Source organism: Aulonocara sp. 'chitande type north' Nkhata Bay, linkage group LG23 (assembly GCF_057382095.1).
Source record: "Aulonocara sp. 'chitande type north' Nkhata Bay isolate Kocher_YH1m ecotype deep benthic linkage group LG23, A_spYH_male_GT1.1, whole genome shotgun sequence".
Lineage (NCBI taxonomy): Eukaryota > Metazoa > Chordata > Actinopteri > Cichliformes > Cichlidae > Aulonocara > Aulonocara sp. 'chitande type north' Nkhata Bay.
In genome coordinates this window covers 39,862,318-39,878,298 of record NC_141365.1, presented here as the reverse complement: position 1 = coordinate 39,878,298, position 15,981 = coordinate 39,862,318, and the positions used below count along the sequence as shown (strand labels likewise).

At 37.2% G+C, this 15,981-nt stretch overlaps 3 protein-coding genes across 5 annotated transcripts in view; 2 read left to right on the top strand and 1 right to left on the bottom strand.

Annotated features, from left to right (window-relative positions):
- The window catches only part of LOC147302397 (interleukin-1 receptor accessory protein-like 1-B), a 346,491-nt gene that overhangs the window by 148,382 nt on the left and 182,128 nt on the right, over positions 1-15,981 (bottom strand). The window lies entirely within an intron of this gene.
- Positions 3,143-7,051, top strand: LOC147302399 (uncharacterized). Its single transcript, XM_086282100.1, has 3 exons — positions 3,143-3,166; positions 5,470-5,559; positions 6,175-7,051. Exons 1-3 carry the CDS (start codon positions 3,143-3,145, stop codon positions 6,493-6,495), a joined length of 435 nt encoding a protein of 144 aa, XP_086138226.1. The 3' UTR covers positions 6,496-7,051.
- LOC147302398 (uncharacterized) lies at positions 11,473-14,332 on the top strand. Its single transcript, XM_086283938.1, has one exon. The coding sequence runs from the start codon at positions 11,594-11,596 to the stop codon at positions 12,284-12,286; it is 693 nt and encodes a 230-aa protein (XP_086140064.1). The 5' UTR covers positions 11,473-11,593; the 3' UTR covers positions 12,287-14,332.

Below are 15,981 nucleotides of genomic sequence, written 5' to 3'. Positions count from 1 at the left end.
GACGTAAGTGAGTGCGACGGTCGTGACAACAGCTGTGTGCAGATCAACAGTGGATCATATATCGAGTACGGGAGAGAGTATGAGCGTGCAGCGTTTAAAGCGTGGAAGTACTGACCTTACTTTAAGTTTGATTCCATAAAAAGTGACAAAAACATTAGTGTCCATTGTGTGTGGGAAGAAAACTTCTTTTTACAGCGAAAAACCCCTAAACTTCCAAGCAAGCACCGAGTGCGACATAATGGGAAACTCACAGAGAAACTCGCGGATTCTTCCACTGACCGCTGCGGCACACCTGCACCAGGGTATACCTCCACCTACCCAACTCCTGCTTTACAGGTGAAAATAGAGCAACAGGACCGCTAGTCTTTGACTTTATTTATTTTCTGCTGTGTTTTACTTGCATCTATTTGAAAGACTGAGTGTAAACACACACAAAAAATATATTTTATGTGCTGGAATGTGCAGAAAATAGGTTTAAATACTAAACAAATTTCTTCCAGTCAGAGAATGTTGCATATAATTAGATTTTTGCTTGATGCATAAAGTTAGAAGATTAAAACTAATAAAACAAGTTTTAAAAAGAGACTTTTCCATTTGATTACATTTTGTATGATGGATTATGCAGAAAAAGTAGAATTGGGCTGGAAGATCTATCGCTTTATCACCTATTCAGGTTGTAAATCGTGTTTTTAAAAAGTAACTAAGTAACTAAGTAATTAATTACTTTTGAAAATAAGTAATCAGTAAATTAACAGGATTACTTTTTGGGGGAAGTAATCAGTAATTAGTTACTGATTACTTTTTTCAAGTAACTTGACCAACACTGGTTATGACACACATACAGTACTGTGCGAAAGTCTTGAGCCACCTCTTGTTTCTTTACACTCTGTTCAAAAAATTAGAAATACAGAGTTTGTATAATTCTGATGACCTGGAAAGTCAATATATTGGGTATGACCACCCAACACCCAATTCTTCAACACAGACTGAACTCTCTTAGCTTTCTTGTCTTGTCTTTATGCCGTCTTCAGGAATAGTTCTCCAGGTTTCTTGCAGGACATTCAAAGCTCTTCTTTGGATGTTGTTGCCTTTTGTTCTGTTCTCAAATCAAGATGATCCCACACTGCTTCAATAATGTCAATAATGAAGCTGCTGCCAATCAGATACCTTCCAGATGATACTTCATGTTGGATCAAAATCTAATATTACTTTCTTGCCTTTTTTTCAATCAATCAATTCATGTGTTTTACAGATGGCTGTAGTAACTCACTGTTGTACCCTTTTCTGACCTCTTCTGCATATACCGAAGAGCCAAAACTTTTAAATTTGGATTCATTACTTGCCAATGATTTTCAGTGAAGTTCTTGTGTAATTTTTCATACCTCAGCCTTTTCTCCCCGTTTCCCTTCAAGAATGGCTTCTTGACAGCCACCCTTCGACTGAGACCATTTTTGATGAGGCTTCAGTGAACAGTGGATGATCAACTGAACCTCTCAGGTCCTGTGTCAGGTCTTTGGTTGACTTTGTTCGTGTTTTTTAAGGACCTGACTTCTCTCAGGCCTTGAGCCACACCGCATTTATATTTTGCTTCCAATACTTTGTTATCATTTTGCCACTTGCCAAAAGAAAATGAAATGATCAGGTACAAAAGCTTGACTGAAAATGAGTAGAAAAGCAGCAATGAAAAGTTCAGAAATGCAGTTGAGAAAGTTCAGAAAAGTTCTGAATGTAAAACAGTCAGAAAGTCTAAAGAACTATTAAAAATGCTAACACAGTCCGGCTTCTTGGAACCAAAATACATATAAATAAGGTGAGGCTCAAGAGTTTTCCACAGCACTATACATAGTCAGTCTAAGGGTTATGTATAACACACAAACAAGATTTTGAAAAGTTTTTGTATTTATAATAGATTTTTGTGCTTAAAATACCTGAAAATGGTAATTGGTTAGTCACTGAAAAGTAATTACATAGAGCTATTAATTATACACTAGCAAAATATATTGCTTAATTAATTATCAGTGTGGAGAAAAAAACCACACTGAGTCAAGTGCTGGTGGCTATACTTGCAGGCATTAAACTACTTTTTTACATCATCATACTGTAACTGATAATGGCTGTGCAGTATAAGAATACCAGGTTTAAATATAATACTGCCAGCTGTTTAGCTGCCATAATCCTCTTACTTAGTGTTCCCACTGTAATCTCCATGAACAGGTTATAACTAACATATACATGCATGAATTCACCCGTGCAACCTGAAATGTCTTTTGTGAATCACACAAAGTCGAGCTTTGTCACTGCATGGTTATGGGAATGCTGCTGTAGCGCTAAATTCAATTCAGCTCAATTTCATTTTATTTATACAGCACCAAATAACAACAACAGTCGCCTTAAGGCGCTTTATGTTGTAAGGTAGTCCTGACAATAATACATCGAGAAACCCTCCCAACAATCAAATGACGCCCTATGAGCAAACACTTGGCGACAGTGGGAAGGAAAAACGCCCTTTTAACAGGAAACAAGTTTTTTACTTCCCACTCAATACTGGTTCGATTGGATTAGTCTTTATAGAAATCTCAGGTACACTAAAATAATTGCAATAACCATCAAACATCTTCTAAAATGATGATTTTACTTCACCTTTTACATTCCCATTAGTATCAGCACTATGATTTTATACTTCTATCTTAAAGATCTTGGTCTTTTCATTTGTGTAAAATATTTTGCCCAATAATTGTTTCTAAGTATTATGAAAAACTGTTGTGCACTGAAAAAAATGTTTTTTTGGCCCTGTAATTATTATTTCAATTAGCTATATAAATTTTACAAAAAAATACAAATTCAGTGCTATTACTTTAAAATAGCAGTTTTTCTTGTAGTGCATTACTTGAGGATTGTTTGTAATTATGTGTCCTCAGTTTTGTATGTAAATTGAATCATTCGATCCAAGTAATATTCACTAAACCAATTCATTGGCTTAATTAGTTGATATTTCCAAGTAAAATGTAATGGAGTGACATCAGTGAATATGGCCACCTTCTCTGCATTCGGAGCATGACGTCAAAGCCCCTCCCCACATTTGAGCGGTCTTTCTTCAGACATACCATGGTTCACATTTCGACGGTTGGCAGACTTGACGGAAATGGGAAGAAGTAGAACCATGAATGTAAGTTTTAAGCGGAACAAACTTTGTACGTTCCTGTTGGCTCACCTACTTAAGTCAGTTTCTCCGCACTGAAAGAAGCTGCGCTAGCAAATAGTGTATTTTCCTGCTAGACTTGCTGACTAACTTTCCTGGCAGGAGGTATGTCCAGAATTTCCCACAGCACTTTACAGCTTAGATGGCCACCTAAACAACACACGCCTGCTGCCTTAACTAACATCTTTGTGAATAAAACGACCACGGTCCAGTTTAAAATAATTGCTGCACAGCTGCCATGAGGTGTATTTTGAAAAATAACAAAACAAAAAACGATATACGCACTCGATTTCACTCAAGTCTTCATATTGACCTGTTTTAAATTTGCCACCGAACTAACATATGTAAAAAAAAAAAAAAAAAAAAAAAAAAAAAAATTAATATCAGTGTGCATCCTTGAGTTAGTAGAAATTAGTTGAAAAGCATATAGATAACCTTTTTTCTTTTTTTTTCTTTTTTTTTTTTTTTTACAGAACATAGGACCTTCTGACTGCTAATTTGAACTCCACAAGGTAAGATCAAATTAGTAACGATTAGGTTTAACTTGTCACATAATTTGTCTGTTTAAGGTGCCACAACATGAGATGGATGTGTAAGATATGTAGCTTTGAGTCAGAGAAGAGGTTGGGATTGTTAAAACACTACAGACTAAAGCATGGAAATGGTGGTCGCAGCCAGTCAGTCCCTTGTCTTCACACTGATTGCCCTTGCTCGTTTAAAACATTTAATGCCCTTAAGACCCATTTGTCTCGACACCATGTGAAGCTGGTCACACAAAGTGGACCTCTTTCATTTACTTGTCTACTTTGCTGCTCTGTTTTTTTTAATTCAGAGAAGCAGTATTTTGAGCATCTTAACAACCACTTAAGGAAGTTTGAAGTAGTTGCATGTGTCTTCAAAGACTGCAACTTCAGTACAAATATTTATTCCACCTTTGCTACACATAGACACAGAAAACACCAGTCACACACCCTTGAGGATTTTAAAACTGAAGTATTAAAAAGCAAACCTAATGAACCCATGTTTGCTCAGGATGAGACCTATGTGGAAGAGAGCTTAGAGCTTTGGGATGGGGAACCACAGGAGTTGTCTCAAGATATAAAAGAGAAATTTGGCCATCTATTTTTAAAGTTAGAAAGCATGTTCAATGTCCCAAACAAATGCATTGATGAAATAGTAGATGAGCTTCAGTTTATATCCACCTCTGCATCTGGTCCACTTTTAAGAGATGTGGTGGTGTCCACCTTGAAAAGCCATAACTGTGATCTGGATCCAGCCATTATCTCAGATTTAGTGAAAAATCTTTGTGAGACACACCCTATAAGTACTGCCTTGGGGACAGGTGGCCCTTTCACAACTTATTACAAGAGAAGAGAATTTATGAAGAAGCATTTTTCAGTTGTTGAACCAGAAGAACACATACTTGATAAAAAAAAGGGCAAAACCTTCCAGTATGTCCCAATATTGCCCTCCTTGGTGCAGGTCCTAAGTAAGTCTTTTCAAGAAAACACATTTGAAGGTGAAAAAAAAACTGAAAATGACTTTAAGTACCAGACATTTCGTGATGGATCTCACTATCAAAACAACAAGTTTTTCTCTGTAGAGGAGAACAGAGTGAGTCTCATCCTGTACATTGATGACTTTGAGGTATGTAATCCTCTTGGGACATCTCGAAAAAAGCACAAAGTCACAGCTGTCTATTGGGTGTTGGGAAACATTCCGGTGCAGTTACGTTCCACATTGACATCAATCTACCTTGCAATTCTGTGTAAGGCTGAAGACACCAAGCAGTTTGGATTCCAGCGAGTTTTAGAGCCACTGTTAACAGATATCCAAAGCTTGGAGAAAGATGGTCTTTTTGTTCCAGCGTTAGGGAAAGCCATTAAAGGGACTGTGGTCAGTGTGGTGGCAGATAATTTGGGGGCGCACTCTGTGGCAGGATTTGTTGACTGGTTAATATTGTGATAGGAGGTACTGATATGTTGCAAAAAATTCATTTGCATGTCCAGTGATGAGGCAGAAAACTTTCCTCACTGGGCAGAGACAGTTTCTGGACCCACAGATTATGACATGCACTGGACTCTTGTCTTAACACACATCGTTGAGAAATTCATGTTAAGTTGTACACTTCACAACGTTAGAATGTAACTGCAGGCTTACATTCTCCATGGGTAACTTTCTGTTTACATCTGTATGTGCTGTTATGTATGTATGTTACATATGTTATGTTGTGTATTTTCTGCAATAAATTTTCTTTTTGGGTTTAATAGCATCATGTCGATGGCAGAAGGGACATTATCATTCGTTGCTTAGTTGAGTATCTTGGAGAGAGTGGAGAGGAGCTGATCAAAGACCATCAGGTATCTGATGATCATAATGACTGTATTAAAATTGTCTAACCTTATAATCTGGTCTTCACTTGTGATGATATATTGAAGGTCAAAGATTCTCTACACTTGTGATGTTTTTTAAAAAAGACTCAAGATTAATATTTTCAATCAGGCTTTTAACTAATTTCTTAAATCTTTATGCTCTTACCCTTTATTTTTTAAATCATATTTAATCTTTATCTTATCTGCCTTAAACTTTAACTTGCCTTTTGTCTGGTTTTTTTCTGACTATTTAACGATCACTTATTAACTTTATTTTATGAGCAAAAGAGTATTTAATTTGATTATACCTTTATAACCTATTTTAATGATTTAATGGTTCTGGTCTACCAACACGCGTGCCGTCCCATGGACAGCTCCAGGCTGGATGGCCCCCAAAAGGGATTTTCTTTGTCTCAGGGTCAGCCTCTGTGAAGCACGTTCTGTAACTTTACGTATGAAAAGTGCCATATGAATATTGTTTGATTTGAGTATACTAAATTGAGTATACCTCTTTTTTATTTTTACATTTTTTTTCTCTTAACCTTTTCTTTTACTTGGAATCTATTCTAGTTATTTCTAATTGTGGTTTGTTTGTTTTCACAGGAGGACGTCAGCCAAGAAGCATTGAAAGAGGACTGCAGTAATCACATGATGAAGATCATCGTAATCCATCCCAATGTGGCACAGGAAAACCAAGATCCTGTGAACGTGTCGGTCATCATTGAGGGGACAGAAATTCTGGAGGACTGCGGAAGTGTGACAAACGCTTGCCTCCTGCTCATGGGTGTCATCTATGCTGTCAACTTAAGTTACCCACTGAAACTGAAATATACGTTTGAGGTATTTCAGAAGCTGTTTCTTGAGCTTGACATCCTTAAAATGTCACCAAAGGTCCAGTCTCTCCACAAGAAACTTTTAGCGTGAGTGTTCCAGTGTTACTTGTGCTTTTGTCCAGTACAATTAATTTGTTTGCATTTTGTCTGTTTTCTGACAGTAATTTCAAATGTTGCTCAGTTTTATACAAGTTCTTTCTGTCCTGAACGTTCTGAGAATGTCTGCAAAGGTAGTGATTGCAACTGTTAATGGACAGAGTTGATGTATGTGTTCTGAAAGTTGATTAGAAGAAAGGGGACAGTGCACACTGAGTTTTTGAATAGCATTTTTTTTTTTTTTTGTATGTGTGTATATGATCTGTTTTGAAATTTGCGATCAAGAAGTTCTATGGCCATGTTTTTTGTGGTTATAATGTTATGTAGATATTTTAAATATATCTATGCCATTTCAACTGTGAAATAAAAGTGTCTCTTAAGCTGCAAATATTTGTTTTGGAAAATATTGATTTATTATTTAATAGAATAATAAGAATATTTATTCAATTCGATTAATATTAACTAGTACATTCATAATAAATATTACTTAATAATTACATAGAATATAACAAAGAAAAGATGAGTAAGAAACACAAAGAAATATCAGCAATGTTCACTTGGGTTTTGTAATTGGATGCAATGGTATTCTGAGTAAAAGTTACAACCTATAGATGAGTATTGCCAGTGCAATTTACTTGTGTATTTCACATAAAAAATAGATGGTTCTAGTAAGTAAATATTACTTAGAAATAGCCCGAGTAAAGATTACAAGCACTTTCTGTGTGGAAAAAGTTGCCTAGCTTTTTTTAAGTAAATGTCACTCCAATTTTTTTTCAGTGTGTCGGTGTATCTGCTACGCCTGCTGTCCCCACGACCAGGACCCAAATAACCCAAATTAGAGGTTACTTGTGCGTTTGCATGTGGTGCACATGGCTTTGAATTGTTGCATACAATTACACCGCACCTGGCTGAGTGATGCGCTGTACACCGTCAGATGTAAATTGTGAGAACATGTGACTTTTGACTGAGGCGTAAATGCCATCTGGCCTTCGCGGTTGATGACAAGGCCACAGGTGTGATGTTGAACTTTACACGCAGGTTATCAAACATTCCAGATGATTAATGTCTTTTAGATAAAATCCAACATTTCCGCATGACATACATCACATTTGGCGATAAAGGGGCCGAGTTGCACACGCGTGACACACTGAGAAAAATCCATTTTCACTTTGAAGTGACAAAGAAAGAAAATGTGATTGTCAGAATAGTGACACACTGTCCCTAATTCGAAACTTCTCTTTTTGCCATCTCAGCCTTTCAAAGACCCCTAAAGCTCATATTTAGAGCATTTCTGGTGTGAAACAACGGACTCAAGAGTTAGTCAGTTGACACTCAGGAGCTTAAACTGCATTAAAGTGCTGGATTCTGCTCTTACACTGCCTCCTGAACGCATTAACCTTTTTTTCTTCCCTGCAGGTGATTTGCTATTCTACAAAATGAAAAAACAAGAAAGAAATGCACAGAGAAAGGAAGTGGCTGACGTACAGTAAAGTCAGCATGACACTTGAAAAGACAAATTTAGGCAAGGCAAAGAAAGAAATAATGGAGTTAAACAACAGGCGGAACGCAGATCTCAGAATGGGTTTAAGGGCCTAATACGGATGACAGCAATTTCCACGAGGCATATTTGAGGAAAAATGTACTATTGATTCATACACTTTCTACCATATACTGCATTCTCAGCAAGCATTGCTCGCTGTTTGTCTTTGCTTTAAATCTAACTACTTGACAGGCAATACCTATGTACTTGCCTGTAATTAAAAAGTGAATTAATCTTGAGCACTGCCTGTCATAAATTTTCCCATTATTTCCCCCAGTCTGCTTTCTGGTTCCCCTCAATAAATATATTCAGAGCGATCAATAAGGGTATTACTATGTATATATCGCAGTGGGAATCAGCTTGGCAGGTTGCCTTTGGCTGTGCTACACTTCTCGCTTTTTTGGCCCATGTTTATCCTCCAAAGCGTCCATCTCCAGTTCTATAGGAGGGCTCGGCTGCTGTTTAGGGGACAGTGGGAGTAACGTATGTGGGCGAGTGTTTGAGCAAAGGGCTGCGTAGCTGGGATTTTATTTAGAAAATGCTGGAGTAAAAACTTGAAAGGAACAAAAGGGCAAAAAATTGATTTCTAGCATCTGCCTGGGCAGGAACACACCAGAGAGAGAAGGGGAAAAGAGAAGAAGCACCGCTAATGTGACGAGTTCTGCTAACTTAAACATTTGAAATAAAGTGAAAGAAACTTGCAATTAGGCAGATGTGTAAACCAGGGCTGTGTGCTGTAATTAATCATGATTGTGTTAATTACACTTTGTTTTTCCCCATAATGACAACTAAAAAGAGACAAACAGCAGAGGAAAATATCGAAGATAAAGGATCTTATGCCAAATGACACTCTGCAGCCTTGCAGTAGCTATATTGAGATTTCATTGCTGTGGATATTAAAAATGCCAATTCTCTCCCCGCGGCAAATAAGTTCTCTCTCGTTCCAGCTATCCTCGCGTAGTGAATTATTTCTCGGCGCCGTCTGTAAAAATGTGTCTTTTAAGTCCATTATTTCCCTATTTTCCATAAGCAAAGCCATGTCTGATACAATCTTTTAATTAAGATTTTACAAGTTGCTTCCTGCAGCTCAAAAAATGTTTTTTTCCTTTCTTTTTTTTTTCAGTGCTACAGCGCAGTTCCCAAGGACAAATTATAACATCTTTGTTTAGCTTAGCAGATCACTCATCTCGCAGATCTCATCTGCAGGAAGGGCTAAATTTTATTTGTTTAGTGCTGCAGGAAGTTCACATTACACCGACGATAAATTGAGGCGGCCTCAGATACTGGAACATTGCTCCAGTGACGTTTTTACCGGTTTAATCGCACATCTTTGATTAGAGACTCAAGCTTGATTTTCAAATTAACCGAGTATGTCGATACCGATTTGAAACATAATGAACTGTATTCCAAATATCTAAACGCATTACTAATCAACAACTTCCAACTCAAATTTTGCGTTCATTCGCAGCTCAATCAAAGTGATGAGGAGTAATGATAGTTTGATTGTGCTCTTGGAAAAAAAAAATCACAACAGAGTAATTAGAAGTCACACAAGTTAGTCTTAGTTGGCAGCTCGTGTTCTTCTGGGATGCAATTTTTTAAATATTTTGTTCATTACTGTAATAAGAATCTGGGATAATTGGGATTATCTTACCCAGGAAAACGAGTGTCCAACCCTGGTGACCCCAAACTAGATTAGTCCACTGGTGTGTTATTATTAATCAGAAACCAGTAGCCCAGTGAGGGAGGAGGAAGCTTTAAATTGGTCGCAATTTTCAGCAAAACCAATTATTTCCATTACATTTACCAAGAAATGAAAAAAGGAAGCTATAATACAGTGCAAAAGTCTTTAGCCAGTCCTTTTTAGGGAGCCAAACATTCTTGTGATTGTTTTTGTTTGTTTGTTTGTTAAGACACTGATTTAAGAATTATCCAGGATTAAAAATCCAGTTCGTGCAACGGCCCAGTGTTGTGTCTACACAACACAGAGAACTTAGCAAGGAACCCCTTTTAGCCACTTTGTTACAAGCAGCCTGGTGCAGAAACACATATCCCTATTCTTTAGTTAAATCGACAAAGATACCAATCAAAGCACAGCTGGACAGGATTAAAACAGTATTTTTGCACAAACGAGGTGATTCCCAAAGAGATATGTGCCGTGTGTCCTTAAAAATAAACTGAAGAAACTACACAAGTGGAGGACAAAGTAGTAGCAAGCCTAAAAATGTATCTACAGCAGACGAATACTATCTGAAAGTCGAGTGAAATAGGAAAGTATCTTAGCAAAGCCCTGACACAGGACTGGAGATGCATCTGATCCATCACATGATCAGTGTTCACTGAAGCCTCGTCCTGGGTCCAGTGGAAGCCAGAACTACAGTGAAAATCAGCAGCAACAGGGCTAATGGAGTGACGATTCCAAATTTGACATTTTTGATTCAAATTGTCAATAACATGCACAAGAGGTTCAGCAGAGAGGTGCAACAGTGAGCATCTACATTTTAACCAGTGGCGTTCATCTTGTCAAAATGGATGGAATTGAATGAATGCAGGGAGATCCCTGAAATACCATCTGGAAAGCTTCTGATTGACACTGCGATGCAACATACAATCGATATTTTTTTTACCTTGCCTCGACGACAACCTTTTGAAAAGTTTTATAGTCTTGTTAAAGAAGGTCAGATTGTGTGATTGAGACAGTATTGTATCTAAAAAAAAAAAAAAAAGTTGTAGCACAGTTTAGACTTTGACTGCAGCAAACTATCCACCCCTTGTGTGTCGGTGATCACTGCATAAAATCCATACTGTGCTTCGGGGCATGCTTAACTGTGATGGCAACAGTTTCAGGATGCACATAAATGTTATTGCTCTAATAGCTTGAACAGAGATCTGTAGCAATCTCTGTTTCTCTACAGCCCAGTCTAAGCAAATACCACCAAACTTGACTTGTACAAACATGTTTTCCTCCCAGTGTTCCAGTCAAACAAAATGGGTTGATCAAATATTGGCATTTGACTTTAACCACTGTGGGGCCTGAAAAGATTTCAGCCGATGTTTGCGGCGCTATATTCGGCACGCAAACATCCTTTGGAATGTACATTGAATATAACACGTTCCCCATGCATTATTTATCAAAGCTGCCTTCAGCGTACCTTTGGAGAAAGAAGTAATTAAACCAGTAGGCTTATGCACATAAACAAGGATATGAGTGTCTTTAATGTGTTTGATGGGTGCGAAGAGAAATTCTTGGCCAGACAAGCAATGAAGAAACTTATATTCCAGAGGTGGCATCTACAATGCAATCAGAGCCTCTGCGACTACCTGCTGCACTAACAGATATAATAAAAGCTTTGTTTTTCAGGCCTGCGTGAGAAGCAAACTGAACCAAAGCTGCTGCACCTTAATCTTCATTGTCAAACCCAGCCAGGCTCCACCATCAGCCAGCAGGCCACAGCCAGGCTCCACCATCAGCCAGCAGGCCTAGCCAGGCGCCATCATCAGAAATTCCGCTTCCGGGTCCCTCGTGGTGGCCGCCTCGTGCTCTCGCTTCAGTATGCCACCCAAGAAAGGCCCAACACCAGAGGAGGTTGAGGACATTAAAACCTCCCTCGGAGCGCTGTGCGGAGACGTGGCCGCAGTCAGGGCACAGCAGGAGCTGCTTCTGGGGCTTCTGGAGGAGGTAAAACAGCTACGCCTCCAAAATGCCGAGAAGGACAGACGGATCATGGATCTCGAGCGGCGGGTGGATGAGCTGGAGCAGTACACCCGTACGAACGACGTGGTCATCAGCGGTATTAAAATCAAGCCGCGCTCGTACGCGCGCGCGGTGGCCGGGAACGTCGGGGAGCCCAGCGATGAGGAGACCCGCTCGGTAGAGCAACAGGTGGCGTCCTTCCTCCAAAGCAAGGGGATAGAGATGGACCTGGAGCACATAGAAGCATGTCACTCACTGCCCAGGAGGAGTGACAGACTGCCGGCCATCATTATGAGATTTGTCAATCGGAAGAACAAGGTCGCACTGCTGAAACAAGGACACAAACTGAAAGGCACGGACGTTTTCATTAATGAGCATCTGACACGAAAAAATGCAGACATCGCGAGGAAGGCAAGGCAACTGAAGAAGAACGGTAAAATACAACATACATGGGTAACAAACTGTAAGATTTTCATTAAGCTAAACGGGACACCAGAAGAGGCAAAAGTACTGATAGTGAGGAACATGGAGGATCTGGACAAGTATAACTGACACCAATGTATCAATTACACCAGGAAATGACATGGACACGTTGAAATTAGTTCTTCAACAGAAAGTAATTGATCTAGATTGTGAATATAAGGAGCATAATATAATAGATCCAGAAATAGATTCTGAAAGTAACTTTCTCTCTTCTTTTGTTAAAAATTGTAATTATTTCACTCAGGAACAATATGAAAAAGAAATTAACCTAGACGGGAAGCTCTCATTAATTCACTTTAACAGCAGAAGTATGTACTCTAATTTTGATTTCATTAAGGACTATTTGCAACAATTTTCTCGCCCCTTTAGTGTTATAGCCATCACTGAAACTTGGTTCAATGTCGATAAAGGAATAGATTTTTGTTTGAATGGATATGATTTAAAATACATGAATAGATTAAATAAGGCGGGCGGCGGGGTTGCTATATATGTTCATAACTCTATAAAATATAATGTTGTAACAACTATGTCTATGGCTATTGATGGAATTTTGGAATGTTTGACTATTGAGATTATGAATGAAAAAAAGAGAAATGTTATAATAAGTTGTATATATCGGACACCCAGTTCAAGTATTGACACTTTTAATGAATGGATAGAAAAAACGTTTGCTTCGGTGAACCAAAAATTACTATTTATCTGTGGTGATTTTAACATTGATTTGCTAAATCCAACAAGGTTAAAAGCCATTGATGACTTTACTGACACAATGTACAGCTTATCACTATATCCAACAATAACAAAGCCAAGCAGAATAACATCACATAGCGCCACTATTATTGACAACATTTTTACTAATGTCATGGATTTCCAAATTAATAGTGGTCTGCTTGTCTGTGATATAACTGACCACTTACCAGTTTTTACTTTGTGTGACTGTGATTTAAAAAAAATAGATACCAAGATCATGATAGCAAAGCGAACAATAAATGAAGAAGCAATTCATGCCTTCAATTTCGATTTAGCACAACAAGATTGGAGTTCGGTGTATGAAGAGTCAGATGTGGACAAGGCTTATGATAATTTTCTAGATATTTTTACTATGTGGTACAATAAACATTGTCCTGTAAACGAACACATGACAAAGAAAAAAAAGATAAAAAGTCCTTGGCTCACAAAAGGAATTATTAATGCTTGCAAAAAGAAAAACAATCTGTATAAACAGTTTATCAAAGTAAAAACAAAAGAAGTGGAACAAAGATATAAAGCATATAGAAATAAATTGACTGATATTATAAGAACGAGCAAACAACTTTATTATAGAAGAAGATTATATGAAAATAAAAACAATATAAAAGGAACTTGGGATGTGTTAAACAACTTAATTAAACAAGGATCTTCTGGAACATCATATCCTGAATATTTTACTGATGCAAATGGTGAAAATCACAACATGAGTAATATTGTCGATGGGTTCAATAAATTCTTCATAAATGTTGGCCCTGAACTAGCAGCAGACATCCCGTGTCATAAAAATGAAAATATCAGTAATATAAAATCAAATCCCTTTTCACTGTTCCTCTCAGCTACAAATGAGCAAGAAGTAATAAATATCACATTAAAATGTAAAAGTAAGTCTTCAATGGATTATCATGACATAAATATGTCTGTAGTTAAACAGGTTATTCTGAATATTGCTAGTCCCTTAACATATATCTGTAATTTATCATTTCAGTCCGGTTGTTTTCCAAAAAAAATGAAAATTGCGAAAGTAATACCACTATATAAAAGTAATGACAAACACAGTTTTACCAATTATAGGCCTATTTCTCTACTGCCTCAATTCTCAAAAATTCTAGAAAAACTTTTTAATTCAAGATTAGAAAAATTCCTTGAAAAACATCAAATAATAAATGTTGGTCAGTATGGTTTCAGAACGCAAAGAACCACTTCAATGGCGATAATTGAGGCAGTAGAAGAAATTACTGATACACTGGATAAAAATAAATATGCAGTTGGTATTTTTGTTGACCTCAAAAAGGCCTTCGACACAATCAATCACTCAATTTTACTGGATAAATTGGAAAGATATGGTATTCGAGGGAAAGCTGGTAACTGGTTAAAAAGTTACCTAACAGGTTGGGAACAATATGTTAGCATAGGGCATTACCATTCAGAGAAACTTGTGGTGTTCCCCAAGGGTCAGTGTTGGGACCAAAACTTTTCAATGTATACATAAATGATATTTTTGATGTTTCTCAAGTACTTAAACTCATACTGTTCGCAGATGACACCAACATATTTTTCAGTAGCGATGATTATACTGATCTTGTAATGACTGTAAACAGGGAGCTAAAATTAATAAAAAAATGGATGGACATAAATAAATTATCATTAAATATAAATAAAACTAAAGCAATGTTTTTTGGTAATTTAAAATATAATATAGAATTACCAATTATCATTGAAGGTGTACCAATTGATAATGTGAGTGAAAACAAATTTTTGGGAGTCGTAATTGATAATAAAATTTCATGGAAACCCCACGTCAGACACATAAAAACCAAAATTTCTAGAAGCCTCGCAGTTTTGAACAAAGTGAAACAATTCCTTGATAAAGATGCACTTCGTACTCTGTACTGTACCCTGGTTCTTCCATATCTTACATATTGTGTGGAAGTGTGGGGAAACACATATAAAAATACAACTAATCCATTAGTCACAGTACAGAAACGAGCACTGCGTATTATTCACAAGGCTGGTTATCTAGATCATACTCACAAATTCTTTCTTCAGGCAAAGTTACTTAAATTCCAGGATCTGGTTAATTACAATACATCCATAATTTTGTATAAAGCTTTTACTAAACTTTTACCGGCAAATTTACAAACTAGATTTGAAATTCGAGAAAAGGTTTATAATGTGAGAGGCTTTGGAGAATTCAAATTACCCAGAACTCGAACAACCCGTAAAGGTTTTTATGTGTCTGTATGTGGTGTGAAAATCTGGAACATTCTGAGTTTACAATTGAAACAATGCAAAAATATTCATAGATTTAAATTTCTCTACAAACAGTTGGTCTGGTCACAGTATACTCAATGATGCTTTTAGTGTGCTCTGTAATGTCTGTCCTCTTACCATTGCTGGTATGGATTCCAAAAAAAAAATAAATAAATAAAGTGTGCGTATGTATGTACATATATGTACTTGTGTGTGTAGATATATATGTATGTATATGTATGTGTGTTTGTTACTTGTAGTTATTACTGCCTGTTACCTGTGGTAATGCAATTTATAATTTATATATTCTGTATTCATTATATATGAAGGCTCTAATTGTTGGTTGCGAGCTGCCGCTTAGATGCTTGTATCTGCCCGGGGCTGTTGATGGGTCTGTATGCAATGATGGGCGTAGCTGCGGGAAGTTTATTGTTTTTTTTTGTTGATGAGTGAGTATAGGGGTGGGATTTAATAAGTTTTCTTCGTCCCACTCCTTTTTCAGGCAAGTTTTGTTTTTTGTTTTGTGTATTTTATGTTCAATATAGGTATTTGTTGTGCCTGAAAATGAATAAATAAATGAAATGAAATGAAACAATATGACAAGTAAAAGCGATTGATTCATTTTGAAGTATGCAGTGATGTTTATACAGATAGTGTCTTACAGTCTCTCACTACTACTGCTATCCCTTTCTCTAGTTCAGCCCTTCCTTCATGACAAACTAGCACATCTGACCTTCAAGGAGCCCTCTGGCTCAAGACCAACA